The sequence below is a fragment of the Camarhynchus parvulus genome, chromosome 4, assembly GCF_901933205.1.
Source record: "Camarhynchus parvulus chromosome 4, STF_HiC, whole genome shotgun sequence".
Taxonomy (NCBI): Eukaryota; Metazoa; Chordata; class Aves; order Passeriformes; family Thraupidae; genus Camarhynchus; species Camarhynchus parvulus.
This window is the reverse complement of record NC_044574.1, coordinates 6,364,682-6,384,883: the sequence shown is the minus strand read 5'-3', so window position 1 is coordinate 6,384,883 and position 20,202 is coordinate 6,364,682. Positions and strand designations below refer to the sequence as shown.

The 20,202-nt window shown below is 40.3% G+C and overlaps 1 protein-coding gene across 1 annotated transcript in view; it reads right to left on the bottom strand.

Annotated features, from left to right (window-relative positions):
• The window catches only part of POLR1A (RNA polymerase I subunit A), a 32,528-nt gene that overhangs the window by 5,428 nt on the left and 6,898 nt on the right, over window positions 1–20,202 (bottom strand). The window contains exons 7-31 of the mRNA XM_030948170.1: window positions 20,109–20,195; window positions 19,341–19,443; window positions 18,526–18,685; window positions 17,425–17,598; window positions 16,835–16,957; window positions 15,274–15,501; window positions 13,799–14,053; window positions 13,260–13,451; window positions 12,681–12,824; window positions 12,037–12,220; window positions 10,701–10,783; window positions 10,430–10,588; window positions 10,013–10,111; window positions 9,021–9,173; window positions 8,746–8,828; window positions 7,826–7,991; window positions 7,111–7,332; window positions 5,915–6,129; window positions 5,107–5,274; window positions 4,317–4,452; window positions 3,442–3,599; window positions 2,830–2,944; window positions 2,102–2,218; window positions 1,102–1,383; window positions 293–493 (exon numbers count right to left, since the gene is read on the bottom strand). Of these exons, the coding sequence (XP_030804030.1) occupies window positions 293–493; window positions 1,102–1,383; window positions 2,102–2,218; window positions 2,830–2,944; window positions 3,442–3,599; window positions 4,317–4,452; window positions 5,107–5,274; window positions 5,915–6,129; window positions 7,111–7,332; window positions 7,826–7,991; window positions 8,746–8,828; window positions 9,021–9,173; window positions 10,013–10,111; window positions 10,430–10,588; window positions 10,701–10,783; window positions 12,037–12,220; window positions 12,681–12,824; window positions 13,260–13,451; window positions 13,799–14,053; window positions 15,274–15,501; window positions 16,835–16,957; window positions 17,425–17,598; window positions 18,526–18,685; window positions 19,341–19,443; window positions 20,109–20,195 (4,007 nt within the window). The remainder of the gene's footprint in view (window positions 1–292; window positions 494–1,101; window positions 1,384–2,101; window positions 2,219–2,829; window positions 2,945–3,441; window positions 3,600–4,316; window positions 4,453–5,106; window positions 5,275–5,914; window positions 6,130–7,110; window positions 7,333–7,825; window positions 7,992–8,745; window positions 8,829–9,020; window positions 9,174–10,012; window positions 10,112–10,429; window positions 10,589–10,700; window positions 10,784–12,036; window positions 12,221–12,680; window positions 12,825–13,259; window positions 13,452–13,798; window positions 14,054–15,273; window positions 15,502–16,834; window positions 16,958–17,424; window positions 17,599–18,525; window positions 18,686–19,340; window positions 19,444–20,108; window positions 20,196–20,202) is intronic.

Sequence of the window (20,202 nt, the reverse complement as noted above, 5' to 3'; positions counted from 1 at the left end):
CATTGAGATGGAAGAACTCCCTCAAGTAACATTTAGAGAGACATGAGAGAGAAGAATGGTGTGAAATCATCTGTCATTAGGCCCTGGCTGCTGCACAAACACTGATTTGCAAGCTGCCCTTGAGAAAAGGCTCCACTGAATACATCTGGGGATAAAAAGGAGGAGGAAGACAGTTCAGGAGCTGAAAAGGCTCCACATCACCCCTGAGAAATTGAAATGACATCCATCATCCACCGTCTCCCCCAGAGCACAAAAGAACATTGAAGTCTGGGATTAGAAATAGATTACACACGTCAGAGTATTTGAAGAGCTCTGCCAGGTTTATCCCTTCTGTCTGGAGAACAGATTCCTTCTCTCCCTCCTTGCTGGTGCTTTCATTGAGCAGGCAGCGTGTGATGCCCTTCACCTCGTGGATCACCGTGCTGCGCGCCAGGGATGCCAGCAGGGAGGAGAGGTCAAAGTACACCTTGGTCAGTGGCAGTGCCAAGGAAACCTGATGGGGAAAAAAACCAACACATGTAAGGAGGCTTTAACATCAGGCTCAATAACCAGCCCACTTCTCTTCAGGCAAAAAGCCGACAAGTGGAATTACCCTCGTTGTGTGTTAAGGAACATAAATGTCTGACTGGAACTAGAGGTGAATGGTGGTAATGTGAACTCCCCATTCCAGGATTGTTCATCCACATTGCTTTTGAGGTGTCTAACTTACAAGGACAGCTTTTTTTTTTTTTTTAGTGGGACAGGTATATGCTTATTAAGGTTTTTATTTGGTTTTTAAGATGTTTACATGGTTATCAACAGTTCAGCCATTGCTTTTATTCATTAAGGGCTACACAGCAGACCATCACATACTAAAAGATTAAAACACAATAAACCTGTCAAAAAGTTGTTTTTAGAAAAAGTTACATGAGGTGCTCTGAAAATGAGAAATTACTAAAAATGCTATTTGTAGTGCTATTACTAAAAATACATTTGTAGTGCCACTTTCTGTATTCATATGGGATTGCTGAGACAGAACAGCACCACTGCACTGAAAAGAACCATTTGTTATGGGAGCTACATGCAACCACTGTCCAACCACCCAGAGATGTTCCACCTTACCTCACACCAAAGCTCATTTTCAGTGTCAAAGGTGTAATCCTGTATGGATGGGTGGCTCTCCATAACAGCGCTCACTCGCACCTCTGCTGACTTAAGCAATTTATCTTTCCCTTTTTTAGTCTGAGACACAAAGGAAGGATGCTGAGAATCTTCACCCTCTGCTCTGTTCTGATCCTCTTCAGCACCAGGAGTCCCTTCTTCTTTTTCAGATTCAGCCTCTTCATCTTCTGGATTCTCATTAACGTTTTCTTCCCCATTCTCTTCTTCACTCTCATAATCAACCTGCAAAGAAATAACACTGTGTTTATCTGAGCCAGAACCTGTACAGAGACACAGCACACCATGAACAGTTCAGTTCTGGAATGTTCTTCACTGCTGAGTTGCCCCTACAGCACAGAGAAAATGCAATTTTGTTGTAAAGAAAATAATACAACAGATTAGGTTCAGTCTTTATTTCTTTATAATCTTACCATTATTTCTCAGCACGGTCTAGGATGCTACAGGATGTTAAGACTATAGCAAAATTTAGTTTGCTCTCCCTGAGAAGGTCAATTTCTTCCCATAATCCAACTCTGATGATGGGATTCCCTCAGGATTTTCAATTACCCCACTCTCTTGCTGAAATTACAGCACTCCATCTTTTAAGAGCTAATTATGAAGTATTGAACACAGAGAAACATGCAGGGAGACTATTTTTTAACGACCACAGTAAAGTTTTAAAAACAATGAATAGCATGAAATTAGCAAAAGGTAAAGTTAAGGTGAACTTCAGCACAGCCTGATTGCCAGACACATCCACCCAAATGCCTGAAGAACAAAGCTTCAGAAAAGAGACAAATGAAAACTCTTCAGCCCAAAGAAGGAGAGAACCCCTATTTCCCTCTCAAGTGGGGTGTGGTTTTTTTCAGCATTTTGTTTCAGTGAAAGTTTTCCTTCCCAAGTCAAACACAGAAGAAATAGGGAATTAAAGAGCAGTGCTGAGCACCTATGAAGTCATTACCTCTTCTTCCTGGTTCTTCCTCCGTTTTGTTTCTGTAGCATCACCATCCCCTTCATCAGCTTCTGCATCAACAATGTTCTCTTCTTCCTCTGCTACAGCTTCCAGACTATTCAGTGTCTAAAAATCCATGACAGACAGATGATCAGGCTGACTGCTAGTCAGTACCAACAGCATCAAAAGGCTTCAGCCAAACATCTGGAATTTAACAATCTCTTGTTCAATGCTCTACCTTTACAGAGAAAATAATTTCTGTATGCCCACTACTATAAAGAAATGAACTCATACTCCTGATAACTGCAACATTTAACAAGATTAATATCTACAAGATGGATAGGCTGTCACTCTGCTTTGACATTCCTTGATGGGAGAGGAGTGAAGGAACATGCAAAAGCATTCCAGTGAACAAAGGACCTTCCCTAAAGTTTTGACAACTGCTGCTCCAACAGGACTGATCTGGGAGCAAGAAGAGTGGTATGTTTTTGCCCCAAAGAAGCTAAAATGAACAGGCAGTTTCAGAGTCTTAAGCAAATCAGGAAATAATACACAAAAACTTCAATTTTCTTGTTAATTTTATGAGAATGCAAAGACAGTTTATATACAAAGTATTTCAGTAGTAATTTAGTATTCACACATTTGGTGTGCACTGAAACATGCTACACTTTCCCAGTTCTGGTTCTCAACAACATTGAAAGGAAGTGAGCTGGTTTTCAAGTGATGTTTTTTTGTACCTTGTCTTGGTCATCATCTAAATCCTTCCGAGTTGTCTTCCGAGTGCTGACTTCATTAAAAGATGCCATCTTTGTAGTCTTCCTTTTAATTGCTTCCAGAAGAACTTTAAAGAACCTGACAGAAGAAGCAACTCAGAATGTCAAAGCTCAGCAGTGCCACAGAAAATATGAAGCTGTCAAAAAATTTATATATTTTGGTTAACAAGCCAGACAAATCGTAAAAGGACATTATTTCCTGCTGGATGCAAAAATACTTCTAGGATAATGCAAATAATTTTTCTCAGCCCTTTCTCATTCATTTAGGAATCAAAAGGTTGGTATGAGCTCTGTTACTGTCACAGATGTAGCTGTGCATCCAAAGCATAAAATTATACACTCACCTGGATATAAAATCTGCACATCAAATTGACTTTCAGAAGAAATGGTTCATTACTGGACTTGAATAGTAAAATTGTCAATTTTATTCAAGACCCAAAAGCAACTGTGTAATTTTTTTTGCAACTCTGCTGGAACTGTTGCTCTAAAAGCCACACCAGCTGTAATCAACCATATGCAAAGCCCATAAAAAGGCAAAAGAAGAGCAAATATTAAAGCATCTGAAAGCAAACTTACCTTGTTTCCATGAAGTGCAAGATCTGCCTGGGCTTCACACACTTCTCCTCTCGGTAATATTCATGGGGCAAGAAATGGAATTTGATTTTGTAGAGGCGATGCTTGTTCAGCTTGTCCTTCACATGCAGGGATTCCTCAATGTCCACTTTCTCCAAGACCTACAAAACGTTCCCAAGTAGGAATGTTACTCCTTTGATGAAAACATTTCATTTGTTTCCTGCAGTTCTGGTTTTCACAGGAAACCAGAATTACTCAAGGCTAACTGGCAAACTTTTCTGGAGGCTTTGCTCCTGGGCAAAAGGACTGTACCCTAATGCATTTTTGTCTTCCCAACAATTAACTCAGACAATATTGGAAAAGCCTCACCCCCCATCCAACTCCTTCACAAGAGATTACCCTTCTCAGGGGGCCTACAACTTCATTTTACTGACCATGCTCACAGAGCAGGACAGCATTCCAGCACACAGCTAAGTCTTAACCTGATTCTTGCTGCTTTCAACTCACAAGAAGTGAAAAAATAGAAGGGGGAGGGCATGGAGGAGACCACAAGGGCGCACTGCCAGAAAGAAGGGAACACAGAACACAGTGTAGTGAATCTCCACAGAGACACATGTTCTGCTTCTACTGAGCACAGCCATCTGTGTGAGATTAGGAAGGAGTGGGGGACAGATAGAAAGGTAAACATTTGAGCTCTATGTCAATCACAGCCAGATGAGCTTGTCTCAAAGACAAAACAGAATCCCTCCAATTCTACAGACAGAGGAAAATGTGCTTGAGAAAAAGCCAAAGACTATGGCATAGCAAACTACTGATGAGCTCAAAGAGCAGAGTTTGTTTGGCTGACTCTCAAAGGATGCACTGGAAAGGAGGCTCACCTCAGCCAAGCACACTCTTGTGAGCAGTTTCTTAAGCTGTTTCACCTTTTTGAGAGCTTTCTTGGTATTGAGCACAGGAACACTCATCATTGGTGTTTTAATGTTTGAGCTGGCCACCATCAGTATTTCCCTCAACCTTTAAACAAAGAATAATCATTCCAATTAAGCCATAAAAGCACTATGCAAATCAAGTAATTATCTAGGTTATTTCATGAGGCAGAATGCAGTAACTGGCAGTTCCACCAAAGCCATGTGCACCCAGAGCTGTGGTTACACAGCACTGCTCCTTTTCTCTGTTCTGATTCCCGACCAGGCACAGCAGCCCCACTGCCTCAACTGGATTATTCCCCCAGTTATGAGAAGAGATGATAATAAATTGTTCCAAGAACAGAAGGACTAATGAGATCTGTTCCCTACAGATGCATGATGGATGCTTCCTTGTATGTTCTTCCCCTCCTGTGCTTCTCTGAAGCAACACAATCCCCTCCCATCTAAGGCATCCCACTCTCCCACATGAGGCCAGGTCAGGACCCACATTATTACAAATAAACTGATGATTTGTAAATCAGATTAGAGTAAGGGGCCTTCACACATCTTTAGTATCTGGAAAATGAACCAAAAGAACTGGAAGATTGTAAAACATTGAAGTATTCTGAGCAGGCAAAATTTACAAGGCCACTGAAGGACTGTTCACCCTCAATATTCACACATATACCTGCTAGTGTACCTAGCACACTCTTATACCTCAGTGCCTAAAATAAAGGGCCCATTGAGGACACAGCTTTCTCACCTGGGAATACCCAATGTGACATTCATTTCACCTCTGCCAGCAAAGTGAAAGGTGTTCAGAGTCATCTGTGTTGAAGGTTCCCCAATGCTCTGAGCAGCAAGAAGCCCCACAGCTTCTCCTGGGTCACAGAGAGAACGCTGCCACTTTAAATACAACAGATCCTTTAATCTGGAGATAGGAAATGAGAGGTTTAGCTCCACATACAAAATAAAAAACTGAGAAAAGAATGAATCATTGCTCAGTTCAATGAAGTTACATCTTTGAGACAATTTCTCCTGGTAGCTTACAGATAAATACGCTCCAGAAACTGTAAAATTGTCTATCCCCATCTGATCTGACAAACACAGCCCATTAACACAGAATTGTGGCCTTGGCCAAATTGTATTTTAGTTCTGCTGCCAATTCCCAGAATCTCAAAAGAGAGTCCATTTACTCCCACTTGCACTTGCTAACAGCCTTGCTAACTCCAAGGTGCATCAAGAGCACACTTTGTTTTTCAAGATCACTATAAAGTATTATTTTATATGCATGGGGACAGCACTACATTGCTGTGGTTCCAGAGAGGCTTTGCTAAAGCCCTCAGCAGCATGGAAAATGCAGGTGTGGAAGGAACAGGTAACCAGAGCCTCTCCATTGCACATTAAACATATCTGGCTTTCAAGAACCATTTTGAAACCCACTGCTTAGCTTCACAATGGCCACAACAGAAACAAGGCTTGGTAAAGACTTTTTTCAGTTTTAGCAAACTTGCTCCAAAAGGTATTTTGGGTTTTGGCTCCGTGCAAAGAAGACACTCAGAGGTTTTTACCTATCAGAAGAAAGTGCTGGGTGCATGTAACTCCGGCTGTTCTCAGATTCCCATTTATTGATATAGCCTTCAACTCCCTTTTCAAATGTTTCTGAAACAGATGCAAAATAAGTATCTGGACGCCAAACCCCGAGGCTCGGGTCAGGACACTTATTTGTCTTCTTCAGGTACTTCCTTTGTTTCTTCTCATCAAGCTCATACCACATCTTCAACAACTGAAAATGAGAGGAGGTTTTTAAGCTGGCTGGTTTATCCACAATAAGACCACAAGCAATCAAGCAGCAGTGAAGGAGGAAAGGATACACTGTGCACAGTGTAAGGGTGTACAGACACAGCAAACAGCTCAGCTGCAAATATGGTGCTCTCCTTTTGCTGATATTTAACACTTTTGAAGTAAATTTATTTCAAGATTCTTTACATGCCTAAGAATACCCCAACTTATGTAACTACTCCATAGTAACTGCTCCAGAAAGCAGTGAAATAAGGCCTCAAAGAATGATTTTACCTGGGAGTGAAATCAAAAACTAGGAGTTACTATCAAAGTGTCAAGAGCAACACAAATTCAGCATAGCTCAATCAATAAACCTTTGATTAGGAAAAGCAGCTTTTGCAGACAAGCTCACAGAGTTATCTCTCAACACCTTCAACCTGGAGTTTCATGGTAACTGCCCAAGTTCCACCAGGATAAAATAATTCCTTGTGACAGCAAGGCTGTGAAGCAGGACCTGTCTGAATTCTCTGTCCACACACCATCTTCATTAGAAGCCATGTCTTAGAGACCAGTGCTGTGATGGACAAGAGGCTTAGCAAGAGTATTTTTTTTGGAAAAACTAGGCAGGACTGGCTCAGCTCTCTGATCTTTGCTATTCAAACAGGCTCTCATCCAGCTACCAGACAGCTGTCCATGTAAAAGAGATTCACATTGTGTACATGAAAAAACCAAATAACCCACCAATAAACAGAAACAACTCCTCCAAACCATTCACAAACATGACCTAACAACACATTTATCTCAGTTTTTAGCCCCTTCCCTAGCAGTAGGGCCCACAGACTCTAGTAAATCTCAGCTTATCACCCACATAGTTGACATGATTCCTTTAAAAGGCAACTTGGGATTCACAGAGTAATTAAAAAAAGATACTGAATTCTGTAACTTCTTTTGAAGGGTTTGGTCAGTTCAACTGCCTCTGTGTTACCTGTAAAGTAGCAGGATCTCTTCCATTCTTTATTTCACCTCCTGGAAGCTGTGCTTTCAAACTTGCCAATTTCTTTTGGGAAAACAACAGAAAGCCTCCTTCTCTTTGCACAGAGTTTTGGTGTCTGGCTCGCCACTTTTTGATGGCTTTGAACTGCTGGTTAGCTTGGTGAGACTCCATCCTTGCTAAAGCTTCATCCAGATGGTTTGTCTTCTGGATTACCTGTAAGAAAGTAATTTCTATGATTATTCTTTTCTCTATCCTCACTGTACCAGAAAAGGCAAAGCAAACTGAGAAGGTCATCTGCTGTCGTTGGTATAAAGCAATTTTCAAATTTGGTTTTCAACCCAACTGAAACAAAACCCTTACAACTTTATGTTATTATCACCACTCTATAATGAGCAGTGGTGATACTGGTAAAAGTTAATCAAACTTGACAGACTGAAAAGTGAACTAATCTTTGTTGAATTCAAGTGCAGAGTTAGAACGGACAGTGCTTGGTGCTCTGCTGAAATTGAGATGCTTAAATCAAGCTGCAGACTTCAGATTGCTTCCATATTTTTAATACAATGGCAAATAGAATTGTACATTAGTCTGAAAGTAACTGAGACAAACAAGTGTTGCCACTGGATCCCTGACAGATATGCCAGATGTTAACCATGTGTTTCAGTCTCCCCTTCACCCCTCACAAACACTTAAGATTTAGTTGTTCTACCTCATAGTTTTCTGCAATGAAAGGAAACTGCTCAGGCTGTAAGAACTGAGTTTTAGGGATATCAAGCCCATCTTCTCCATACAGAAACTGCACCACGCTGCCATCACTGTCTCGTACAGTCAGGTCATACTGAACCACCAGTCCTTCCAAATGTTTTATGATACACCTATTCCAGAGGGGAAAAAATGGGAAAAAACCCCAAAATATAAGAAAAATCATGTTATGAGGCTACAAAGCAGCAAGAATGATACAACTCTAACAAAAAACCTACTGTTTTCATCAACATCTTAAGTGTACTTAAGGGCTGGTCAGGAATTCTGGAACCCAAAATCCTATAAACACAACACTCATGTGAAATGCTAAATATGTAAAGCTTTTAGCATGCTGCTCCCTCCAGCTTCCTTGGACTGATCTGACTAAAAATGAAACAGTAAATTACTCTCCATTTCTGCTGTCATGCTTTAACAGTTTTCTGAAAGAAAAGGGCATCCCTCCTTTAGAACTCCTCACTACCCTCTGACACAATTCAAAAGTTCCATTTTCTTCTCTGTATGCTGGAGGTGTTGCTTGACTAAAGACAAGAGCCACTCAGTGTGGCCAAGAAAAACTAGAGCTGCCTGGAACTTGTACACCTATCTATATGTGTACCAGACAAAAAGATTTCTGCAAAAGGAGAAGCTGCTGCTGTTTTGTGCCAGAGCTAAGTTTGAACTGATAATGTTCCAGTTGATCTACATCTCTAGAAAATTGTACTTACAACAGACAGCATTGAGACTATTTTGTAGAAATCAAATACAGTGAAGTTAATCTAAGCAATACAAGTACTTAGAGTCTACAAAACTCTCTTAGAAAAAAGAGAAAAATCAACCAAACAACAAAAGGAGCTTTTAAAGGCCCCAATTCTAAAGCAGGCCTCTTACCTTTGCAGGTACCCAGAACGGCTGGTTTTGACAGCTGTATCCACAAGACCTTCCCTGCCAGCCATGCAGTGAAAGAAGAATTCCTAAACACAAGCACAATACCATCAGCATTCTGCTAATAAGTGCATCAACACTGGCAATTTATGTTCTTCCTCATAAGCTTCATATGAAACCAGGGTGAGCAAAGTCCATTTATCTATAATTGCAGATACTCTTTATTAAAATACCAAGACTTAAATAAACTTCAGTATCAACACAAGCAGTGTTAAACTTACAGAAGGTTTGATCCCAGTGAGAAATCTGCCAGTCACAAATCCTCCTGAGCTAGGGGAAAAGTCATAAGGCTGGAAACATGGCAGGGATTTGCCAGATGCCATCAGCGGGGGTCTTCGGCCTTCCAGCTCAATCTGGCCCAGCAAACAAGAAATCTGTATGTGGGCAGGAAAAAAGGAAACATCACTTTTCCATCCAGCTTTTTGTTCACATAGGCTTAGTGATTTTTCTTGAAAAATACAGTAAAAAAAAGGCAACTGTTCAGAAATGCTCTGTAGCTCAATGTAGAATTGTTCAATTCTCACCTGGCTTTTAAAATTATTCCAGTACCCTGACTCATCCTCAACATTACCTCAGTATCTTGTTCTGTATACTTATTTTAACACAGAAATGTGAAACTAAAATTACTGTAGATATTTTTTAGGTCCCTACATTACCCTCACCACCACCTCTCAGCATTGTACTAAAAACAGAACAAAAACCTCAACCCAAAATGCTCTCCCTTTTGAGCTGTGGTCATTCTCTCCATTTTAGATGGCATTTTTATAGAGTGTCTCTAGCTTGGTGGCTGTGTTGCAAATGGTAAAATGAAAATTTATCCTTTCACTTCCAGCAAAACCAAAGATTATGTTGTTCCTATTCAGAAGTTGAATGAGAGGGTCAGTCTCCAACAGAGGCCAGGAGAAGATATTTCTCCTACAGTAGGTTTGTTTGTATAAACTGCAGCATTCCTTCTCAAAAGCAGTTCTGCTATTTCAATAAACCCTCATGCACTAAGAACTGATTCAAAAATAGGTTATAATAAACAGTGACTGTCTTCCATCACCCACTGAGGTCTTTATTACATTCTTCTAGCATTTTTCCATGCCAAAGTCCAGAATGAAAACCTTGCTCTGGTATCAGATATCCCCACAAGAGCTTCCCAACAGTTATATTCTAGGACACATCACATCAGCACATGTAGCTGCTAAGCATTTTCTGGCTATTGCATTACCTGCATTGTGTTTACAGTGGATCCTTTGGCTCCTGACTGTACCATCAACTGCAAATTGTTCTCTGGAAAGCTCCTGTGGAGACCAAGGGGCATGCAAACCTACAGAGTTGTGGGGGAGTGAAGGAAACAAAACCAAATGTTATTCATAAAATAATAAACCCAAGAAATTCCTGCGGAAGGCTTTAACAAAGTGAAACAATGAGCAATCACAAACATTCCTATTTATAATTTCAAAAGCATCTTGAATATTAAGCAATCTTCTCACTCAGGGAGGAGGAGAGGCAGCATGTGGAGCCCCAAGCTGGGGACAGATGGAAAGCTTCAGCCTGCAGAAGAGTCAGGCACTGCTCATCCACATTAATTAACTTAATAAGAAAGTTAAACAAGATTAATATGCACAGATTACTCAATGCCAACCTTGTTGACTTCATTGTTGTACTTGTTCACTTCCTCCTTGAATTTCATATCAACCATGTTAAAATCCCTCTGGTCTTTGCAGAGATGGGCATCCTGCCACTTCCCTTGGACCTCCTCACATGATGCTGTTTCTGGCAAATTAAGAGCAACTCTAACAGCCTGAAAGTAAAATACAGGAATTTTTAGGTGTTGAGCAGGCATGATTGAATAAGGCAGTATTTCAAAAATTTTGCATTATGGAAGAAAAAATAAATCTGCAAAACAGACTTACTTCAATACCACTCTGCCTTGACCTTTCAATGATTTTTTTTCTTTTGTGGTCTGCATCACGTTTAACCAAAATATCTTCAATCCCTGTTAAAGAGGAGAGACAGAATACAATGGTCTAAACTGAAAAAAAATCAAGAGAGGAACCACATTTGGTGTCAGGGATTTTGAGTGAAGAGATGGGAAAGAAAGTCACAGCTAAAGTTATACTGATGGTTAGACTCAGGGTCTGCAGTTTGACAAGAACAAAAAAATCTGAGTAGCTTTTGGATGGAGAAGTTTTAAGCCATAAAAGAAAAAAAAATAAAAGAGCAACATAAACTAAGCAGTAAGAGTGCAAAATCAACTCCCTAATTTAAGGAGTCTTAATTTCAACAGTCTCTAAAAAATCTAAAACTAATGCTTTATCGACCAGCCACATCAAACTGCTTTTTTCCTTCCATCCACATCAAACTTCCTATTAGTTGAACTTTTCACAATCTGGCATTTCTTAGCTTTTAAAAAAAAGATAAATTAAAAATATAGATCCTTGAGATGACAGGACCAGGGAACAGATTAAACACTGGAACCTGAACTCCTGTGAGCTGTTTGTGAGGAGTCCTGCCACAGACACTAAAACAGTCACTAAAATGGCTGTGTCAAAACACCAAATCCCAAACTCCTGCTCCAGTCACACTTCTCTTCTGATGTTTTAACAGCCCAGTGGTCCCAGGCTTGTTATCTTTTCCTATCTAACTTTTGAACCCTGCCTCCCAGGAGTCCTGTTAATCAGTCACTCCAAAAGATACCCCTGTGTTGGTCCCTCACTACTGCTGACTGTTGACTGTGTCTCCATAACTCTTACACAAGTTTGAAAACCTGTAATAAAAGCTTTTCAAACTCATTGACCAAGATTTACAGTAAAATGTGATGTGCAAGGCTTGATCACCAAGCCCTTGAAGTTCTTTCATCTTGTTTTGTCAGCTGTTCTGCTTTCTATGCAACAATTACTTTTCAGAGAAGCAAAACATGAGGTTTTGATGCACAGGACATATTAACTGTGTACACTTTGGCTAGGCAGGACAGAAAAGAGAAATTGGTGGACATACTCAAGACTCTTTATGCTCTCTTTATGCCTAGAAGGCCAGGTATGTACCAACAACAAAAAAAAAAAAAAAAAAAAAAAAAAAAAAAAAAAAAAAAAAAAAACCCAACAACAAGATCAAAAAAAGGCTGGCAGGCAGCTGTCTCACTCCAGGGCAGTTTTGCAGAATTTCATTCACAGAATTAGCATGCATTATGCCCAACCCTGTGTGGTTTAGACCTCAGGAGGTGCTGCAGGCACTGCTGCAGGTACTCACCCATGGTGAACCCCCTGTAGAGCTGCAGGTAAGCAGTGAAGAGGCGCCCCAGACACGTCAGCACCTTCCCACTGGTTTCACCCCCATAGATCTCATAGCAGCAGTGGACCAGCCCATAGGCAGAGCTGCCAAAGTGAGCTTTGTCCAAGACTCCACACAGTAATTCCCCATCTCTGATAATAACCTGGAAAATAAAACACAGCTTTGAATCAGGAAAACAGAAATTTTAATTGTAATTGTACAATGACCTCGACAGGTTCTTCCATGTAATCCATGTGAAAATTGGTAAGCTTTTAAGTTTTAAAAGCTTACATGTTGGTGAATGGTTAAATGTGGTCAGATTACCTATATTTTCAGAATTTGTAGCAGAAATGAAACTTCTAACACCACCTGCATTTTTCCACCTATAAAGTCTGACAATGAAAACAAATGGTCTAACAAAACCAGATGGAATCTACCTAAGTCAGGACCACAGAGAATTTTTCCTGACTCCCAGGCCTATCCTTCAATCACCCACTTCTGGCAACTGTTGCCAAATATCTGCTTCTAACTTTGTCATCTGCCTTGCTCCCTTCCCATTCCTTCACTGTACACACAATTTTCATACAACGCAGCCCAGCCCAACCCCCAGAGTTGTTGCATACCTGAGATTCACACATTGAATCAAGATTCAGACATCCTTTTGCAGGTCCCTTTACCCAGGCTCTCCCACCAATTTTTGCTTTCCCAGTCAAGTTCAGTGGAGCATAGTTGTCTGGAATGATGTTTATTAACAATGTGGAAACAACCTATAAAGAAGCAGGATGAGGGGCAGGAATTATTTTTTTTGTATAATTGCTTCTCAACATAAAAAAATCTGGCATGAATGAGAAAAGCAACATCTTGCATGTATTCTTTCCACTGACAGCAAAGTTTTGAAAGCTTGGAAATCTCACAAGGCAGGAATATCCTCCTGCTACTCTACCCTTTGAAGGATCAGTGAGCTGAGATGTGTAATTATTCAGAAATATAAAACAGCAAAGATTTTTCCAGTACTTAGATATATTAAAATTAAAAATAAAAAGCTGTCTGTTGGCTTTTACAGCTCAGAAACACACACAAAACCTACATGGTGTTAATGGGATCTGGCCTTGCAAACACCCTTAGCAGCACTTGTTTTATTATTACCATTTTGCTTACTTTAAAACCACCAGCATTCTTTAAGCCAGTAAATTATAAACTACCTGCTTTCCTGTCCATAATCGCTGTGGCTTCATAATGGCTGGAGGAAAGATTTTAATTCTCCCTTTTTTGTCTGTCAGCCCTCGGTACACCAGCTCCATGTACTGCTCTCTGGTGAAAAAGCAGCCCCGCAGTGTCATGCTGACTCCAGAAACCATGTGGTCCTGGATCAAGCCAGGAAGTGGCTTCCCATCCTAAAGAGGGAACAAGAAAAAGGTGGTGGTGGTGGGGTTAATAAGTTGTCTGCCTCCAGCTCCCAAAATTATTCCCCCTGGATAGAAGTACTTAAGTAATTTGTAAAGGACTTATTACAGCATAGCTCTCTACTGAATCTCTTCTGGACACAGCCACTCAAAGGAACAAGATTGTTTGGATGTACTGGGCCTTCTTTAAAGGAACAAAACCACAAGTGGAGAAAGAACACAGAAATAAACCTCAGAAGTAAATAAACAGACTTTAAAAAATGATCCCATTTATCATTAGACAAAACAAACAAAAGTGATTGCATCTAGAAATAAATGTATCTGGCAGTTGTACTTGCCTTTGGCACCAGGTACTGTTTATCAGTGATGGCTAAGGTGTAGGCCTCTGCCCTGCCCAGCTCACTCTGTGGGAAGTGGGCATTCATTTCATCCCCATCGAAGTCAGCATTGTAAGCCTTGCAGTTGGCGTAGTGCAGCCTCAGCACCTTCTCGGCGGGCAGGATGCGGGCGCGGTGAGCCTGGATGGAGGGTCTGTGCAGCGTGGGCTGCCGGTTCAGCAGCAGCACGTCCCCGTTCCTGATGTGCCGACACACCTGCCACACAGATTGGGGGGCTGCCACAAGTGCCTCAGAAAGGACTGACTGAGCTTTAAACACACACACAGAGCCACAGAATCACAGAGTAATGAGCTCTGGAGGAGACCTCTAAGATCATCGAGTCCAACCTATGCCCTCACACCTCAACTAGACTAGAGCACCAAGTGCCATGTCCAGTCTTTTTTTTAACACATCCAGAGATGGTGATTCTACCACCTCCCTGGGAAGAGAATTCCAGTACTTTATTATTATTTTGGTAAAAAATTTTTTCCTAATATCCAACCTATACCTTCCCTGACGTAGCTTGAGACCGTGTCCTCCAAAACATTCTCTTTCTGGTTCACATTCATGCTCTGTGTAAAACTCAGAGAGAATCAGGACTGTTTGCCCCTGAATGCCCTCTGCTCTCCACCAAACAACTATTCCCTATTAACTCCCCCAAACCACAGTGATCAAATCAATCAGCTCTTCATCCAAAGCCCACTGGGCTGAACTGATACCTCCCACCATATATCCTGGACACCCTAGACTAAGGTAGTAATAGCTGAACAGCTATTAACAGCTTTCAGTAAATGAGGCAGAGGCCAAGAATCTCTTAATTTCAGCTTTGAGTACAGCACAATACATCTTTATCTAAAACAGTCTCTCAGAACAGTCTCATTTTAATTTTTCTTTTAGTAACATTTAAATATCCACTTAAGTGATCACCAACAAGAGTATGGTAAGTTGTTTGTACAATCTAAATACTGTTATGTTTAACTCTGTGACAGGTTCTGAAAGAACTGACATCACAGAAAAACTCAGATTTAAATTTCAAATCTCTGCTAAGCCTTTATGAGAGACAAGGTAATACACAACAATGTGAAAACACTATTAAAACCCAAAACTTTTGCCCTAGTAGCTAAATAGTGCTTTTTCAACTCTTGCAAGGGACAGAGACACAGTTAAGAAGTTTCAAAGGTTGATTAAACTGTAGCACAGAGCAGAAACAACAGACATAGAATCAATTAGGTTAGAAAAGACCTATAAATCCAACTAAGCCAGCACTGCCAAGGCCACCACTGAGAATACTCTGCATCTTGGCACAATGAATGCCACACACTGTGTATTAGAAGAAAGTAAAGGAAGGAAAAATGGAAGTTAGAATTTGAAAAAGTACCATGTTTTTATTCCCACTCCCTGAACCAGAGATGGAGGAGGGCTCTGCCCATACTCACAATCTTCAGGCCTGTCTGGGGTGCCCCTGAGGAGGGGGTGAGGAGCTGCTTGGCGATGGCCTCGCGCTGCGTCAGGCTGGTGGCGCTCAGCACCATGCGAGAGCCGTCCTCGTTGATGACCATGGAGGCCCCAGGGTGCACCTTGGGGCCATTGATGACAGCCTGCCTCAGCTCTTTGACATTCCAGGGAGTGACTGGCTGAGGGTAGGTCAGTTTGGTGGCAAATACCTAGACAGGAAGGAAAAGAGGAGCTTAAAACTCTAAAAGCCACTGATAAAACAGTATCAAAAATTAAGTAGTAAATGCAAGAATAAATTACTTTAAGCTCATGAATGCGTGTCCTCCTCAGTCTACTCTAGTGCCAAATAAATACATTACTGTTTTAAAATCCTCTACCATAAGAATAGAAACAACATCCCTTTCACAATTTTCTACTGAGGTATAAAGCTCAATTAGCAATTAAAGAAAGCAATCATGAATTTAGATTCTGCAAATAAGCCAACAAATACAGAGAAAAAGCACATTATCATTAGGTTCACTACTTTCTGCAAAGACAAGATAATGAGAAACTCAAATTCAGGCTTCGTGTCATCTCTGTGCAGGTAAAAATCCTTAAGGATTGTTGAAGTTGGTGACATTATCACAGCCCTCCCTTGAGACAGCAATGTGGAAACCAAGGGCACCAGGAATATTTCTCTGGTCTGGGGTGCCCTGACCCCCAGGGGAGCACTGACTTTCACCCTCATTCATGGAGAAAATCTCCTAGATTCAAGATAGACTTCCTAGACTTCAAGACAGAATCCACTAAAGTGTGAAATAGGTTCTAGAGAGCAGTGTAGGTGGATCACTTGGTGAGAAATTTAGGTTTTGGGATTTTTAGTATGTTGTGGATGGAAGCAAGATGGAGGGCACAGGGTGTCGTCCTGGGTTTCTTCTTCATGTCTCTTCTTCCTTCTTCTTCATGGGTTTGGGCGGCATTTTGTAATTGGGCAGAAAAGTCAGCATTGTGGGCTCTGTGGGATCAGTTCTTGGGTTAAAAGGGAAAATAATCCAGGTGTCCTTTCTTAATTGGATAGTTCAGTCTTAAAAGACCCTGTAACAAAAGACTGTTGGCATTTTGTGCCTTCTAATGAAAAGCTGCAGAACTCACTGTAGTGAGACTGTTTTACTGCTAAGAAATAATAAACACCTGAGTCTGAACATGAAACTACCATCTCAAATGCCTTCAATCCAGACCCAGAGAAACCAACAACTGGTACCCTGGCACTGCAATATCTCAAAAATACCTTATACAATGACCATAGGAGGAACAGGATCTACTTTTGAAGCTTGTACCAATTCCTAATCCTACAAAGCAAGTACAGCTTTTTCCTTTTTTTTTAACTCATCATTCTCAGATGTGGTATTCTCATTTTATAAGTAGTAAAAATCTCCTGCTCTTCAGTGCTCCCTCCTTATTAACACTGGGCAGAAAACAGCTCAGATGAGTCAGAAACCCTCTAGATTTTAAACTGCTACCAAATTGCCAGCAGTGAGGACACAGTCCTTTATTTATGCTCACCATGGGGATGCCAATCTCATTGGTCCCAATGTACATGTCGGGGCAAATGACGGAGCGAGCAGCGAAATCCACGCGCTTCCCCATCATGTGCTTGCGGAACAGTCCTTCTTTCTTCTCCAACAGCTTGGGAAACAGAAGGTGACAATTAAAATCTGCAAGTATGTGTCACCCTGCTCTCCTAAGTTCTTCTAAGACTTCTGATGTTTATATTTTTGTAATGGAGTTTCTCACTGCACTTTTTATGTGAATAATGATTGTTTTGCATTCCTTTCTGGAGGAGGGGAGAATTGATGGACTGTTGGTTTGACCAGTGTGGCTGGAGAGGTGGCAATTTCATCCTCCAATCCATGGTCACTTTTGAAAGTCTATAAATATTGGAGTTTGGAAATAAACTGCCCTCTTTTTACCTTGGACATCTCAGCTTGTGTGTGTTGTTCATTTTGTGTCCTATTGCGACAAGTATGGAAAACCAAATGGATTCTTGCAATGATGAGTGGCATGAAAATGCCCATGTACTAACCACAAATAGTTCACTTTTTTCTTACTCCATCAGCTTCTCTTTTTTAATTAAGACTCCAGCCTGTACCCACCTGACGAATACCAGGGTATTTGTCTGTTATCAGCTTGTCCATGTCACTATCAAACACAATGTTGACATGGCTCTGCAGACGTATCCAGGCGTTGTACAACTTATCTGCAATGCTCTGTCCTGGAATTGCTGTCAGCACAGAACGGTCCAGAGGTTCACCATCCCCTCCTGTCTCCTGCAAAAACAGAAATTAGAAACTTGGACGTAACAAAAAATATCTTCTACTTACTAGGCTGAAGTTACAGTATTAAATATAGCAAAAGAAATATTCACCATTATTTTGCACTGGTAGTCAGTCTATGTTGGGAATCACTGTAACTAGAAAATCCTATTCTTAGATTAAAATAATGTAAATCCAAGAGATTTTATCACTTACACCACTTTGTTTTCAGTCTAAAAGCCACTAAACCAATCACATCCAAAATTCATTTACCTCCAGTCAAATGTTTTAAGAACAGATCTCCATCTAGTGGCTACATTGTGAGTAACTAACAGTGTTTCCAAAATGTTTTACACTAAAGATGTAAATCAAGTTCCCCTGAAACTGAGCCCAGTGTCAAACACCCCTCAATGATACAACTGATGAACAAATATGGAACAAGGCAAGCTGACATACACTATTATTTACACTATACAACTATGTGAACTCTCAGAAGTAGACAAATATTGTTACTAACTATATTATTTATGAAGTTTTACATCCTATTTAGACATCAACTGTCAAAAATAAACACAATCATAACTGGCTCCACTAGGCTTAGAAACTGAAGTGACCTTTCACCCCTCTTTTCATGTGTTGAAACGCTAGCAAAGTTTTATTGTGAACTGTTTGTGCTGTACATATTTAATTCTCTAGAAACAGGAGCCTGCTATGTCTCACATACAAAAATCCACGGCTAAGAAAATCTCAGGAAAATGGCTTTTCCCTTTGCACCAGCTAGAAAAGAGCAGAGGCAAAAACCAAATGGTATGGAACATCTCCATCAGCAGATATTCCAACAGCTCAGGCAAAAACTGTTACAGGAACAGCTTAAACAGGAGCCTTCCTGAACTCAACCACCCATCCAAAAAAGCAAAGAATAAGACAACCAGCAACTCTTACTGTTTGAATTTCTTCTGTAATCTTTATTGGCTGACACTGTTCTTTGGCCATGAAAACCAAGAGCTTCCTTATCAATTGGGCATCTTTCATCACAGCTTGCAGGTTCACAGTCTGCCCGTTTGTGAACAGGCGATCTCCAAGGCGATTCACAGGACGATACCTACAGCAAATCAAAATCACTTCAGAGGATTAAAGCCACTCAAAAGCAGCATGAAAAACCTCAAATATTCTCAGCTAAATCTTCAGTGCATGGAAAATAATCCAAACTAACAGTGGGCATTTAAAAATTCATTTATTTTACTGGGACAGTCATAAAAAATGAATGATCCTTAACAAGAAATTCTATCAGTACTGTGCAGTTACAATATTCTATATTCATTTAAAATACTAATATATAAATACTAAAATACTAAATATAAATATACTAAATACTGAATATAAATACACTAAATACATACTATATGTTTAATATACTTATATTATAAGTATATATTATATTAATATATACTTATGTTTTAGATACTTATACTATACTAAGTATATACTATATACTAAACACTAAAATACTAAAATATATTTTTAAATATAAAATACTAAAATATATCTTTTCCATAATTAGTATTTCAATCTTCTAACAAACTCACTTGGAGTTACAATAGAACTTACCAATTACTAATGTGCTTTTTATTACTTAAAGACTCTATTGACACTTAAGCAGACCAGTGTCTGTATTACAGGAGTTTGGATCTCCAACTCCTGCAAAGGGTGCACTAAATCCTGTGATTTCTACAAGATTTTGGGGGGATAAATTTTACCTTGAAGGTGGAACCACAAGCAGATCTAGAAAAAACATGTCTGGACTGAATTCTGAACTCTCATGAGGATCCATCCCAGGGAAGAGATAACGCAGAAAGAAACCTAAAAAGAGACAAAAGAAATAAAAGCTCATTCTCATTGCTAATGTTTGGGAATCCAAACCCCCAGCACTTGCTCAACCAAGTCAAAAGACTCTGCTAAGTTAACACTATTGAGCCTGTTTAAAATAAAAACAAACATTGAGACACAGTTTAGAAAGAATTGCCACTCTTTTTTTTTGTGACGTGTGGTATTTTAGGAACAACTCTGGACAGAAATATAGATTATAGCAAATGGAGAAAGCAGAATGAGAGGAAGAAAGGTTCCAGCAACTAACTGTGACTGATTGACAAAAGTGCTTTGATTTTTCCTGGCAAGTGCAGACAGATTCAGAGTACAGGCAACCCAAAAAAGAGGCTGGTAAATCCATTCTCAGTCTTTAACCAGTGTAACTGTGGGGTACAGCACCACAGGAAAATCAGTCTCTGCAAATAACTGTTGTGATTTGTAGGGAGCCACAATTTGAGAATAACTGATCAAAGTGTTAATTGAATCCAGGTCTCTGCATTCACTGGCTGCCAGTTCTCCTGTCACAAAACCTATTTTGCAGTCAGAAGCACCTAAGGCAAAAGGCAAAGATCTGACAAGGAGCTCATACTGGAAGATTTGCAGATTTGTCCAGTAAATGGTACAGAAAACAAAGCAATGTTGCTCTTGACAACCATTACCTTCATTCTTCCACAGAGCCAGGATGTATTCCTTGGCAGTCATTGGTGTCAGGTATCCTCTCTTCCCTAACTGGCTTTCATCAATACCTAAAAA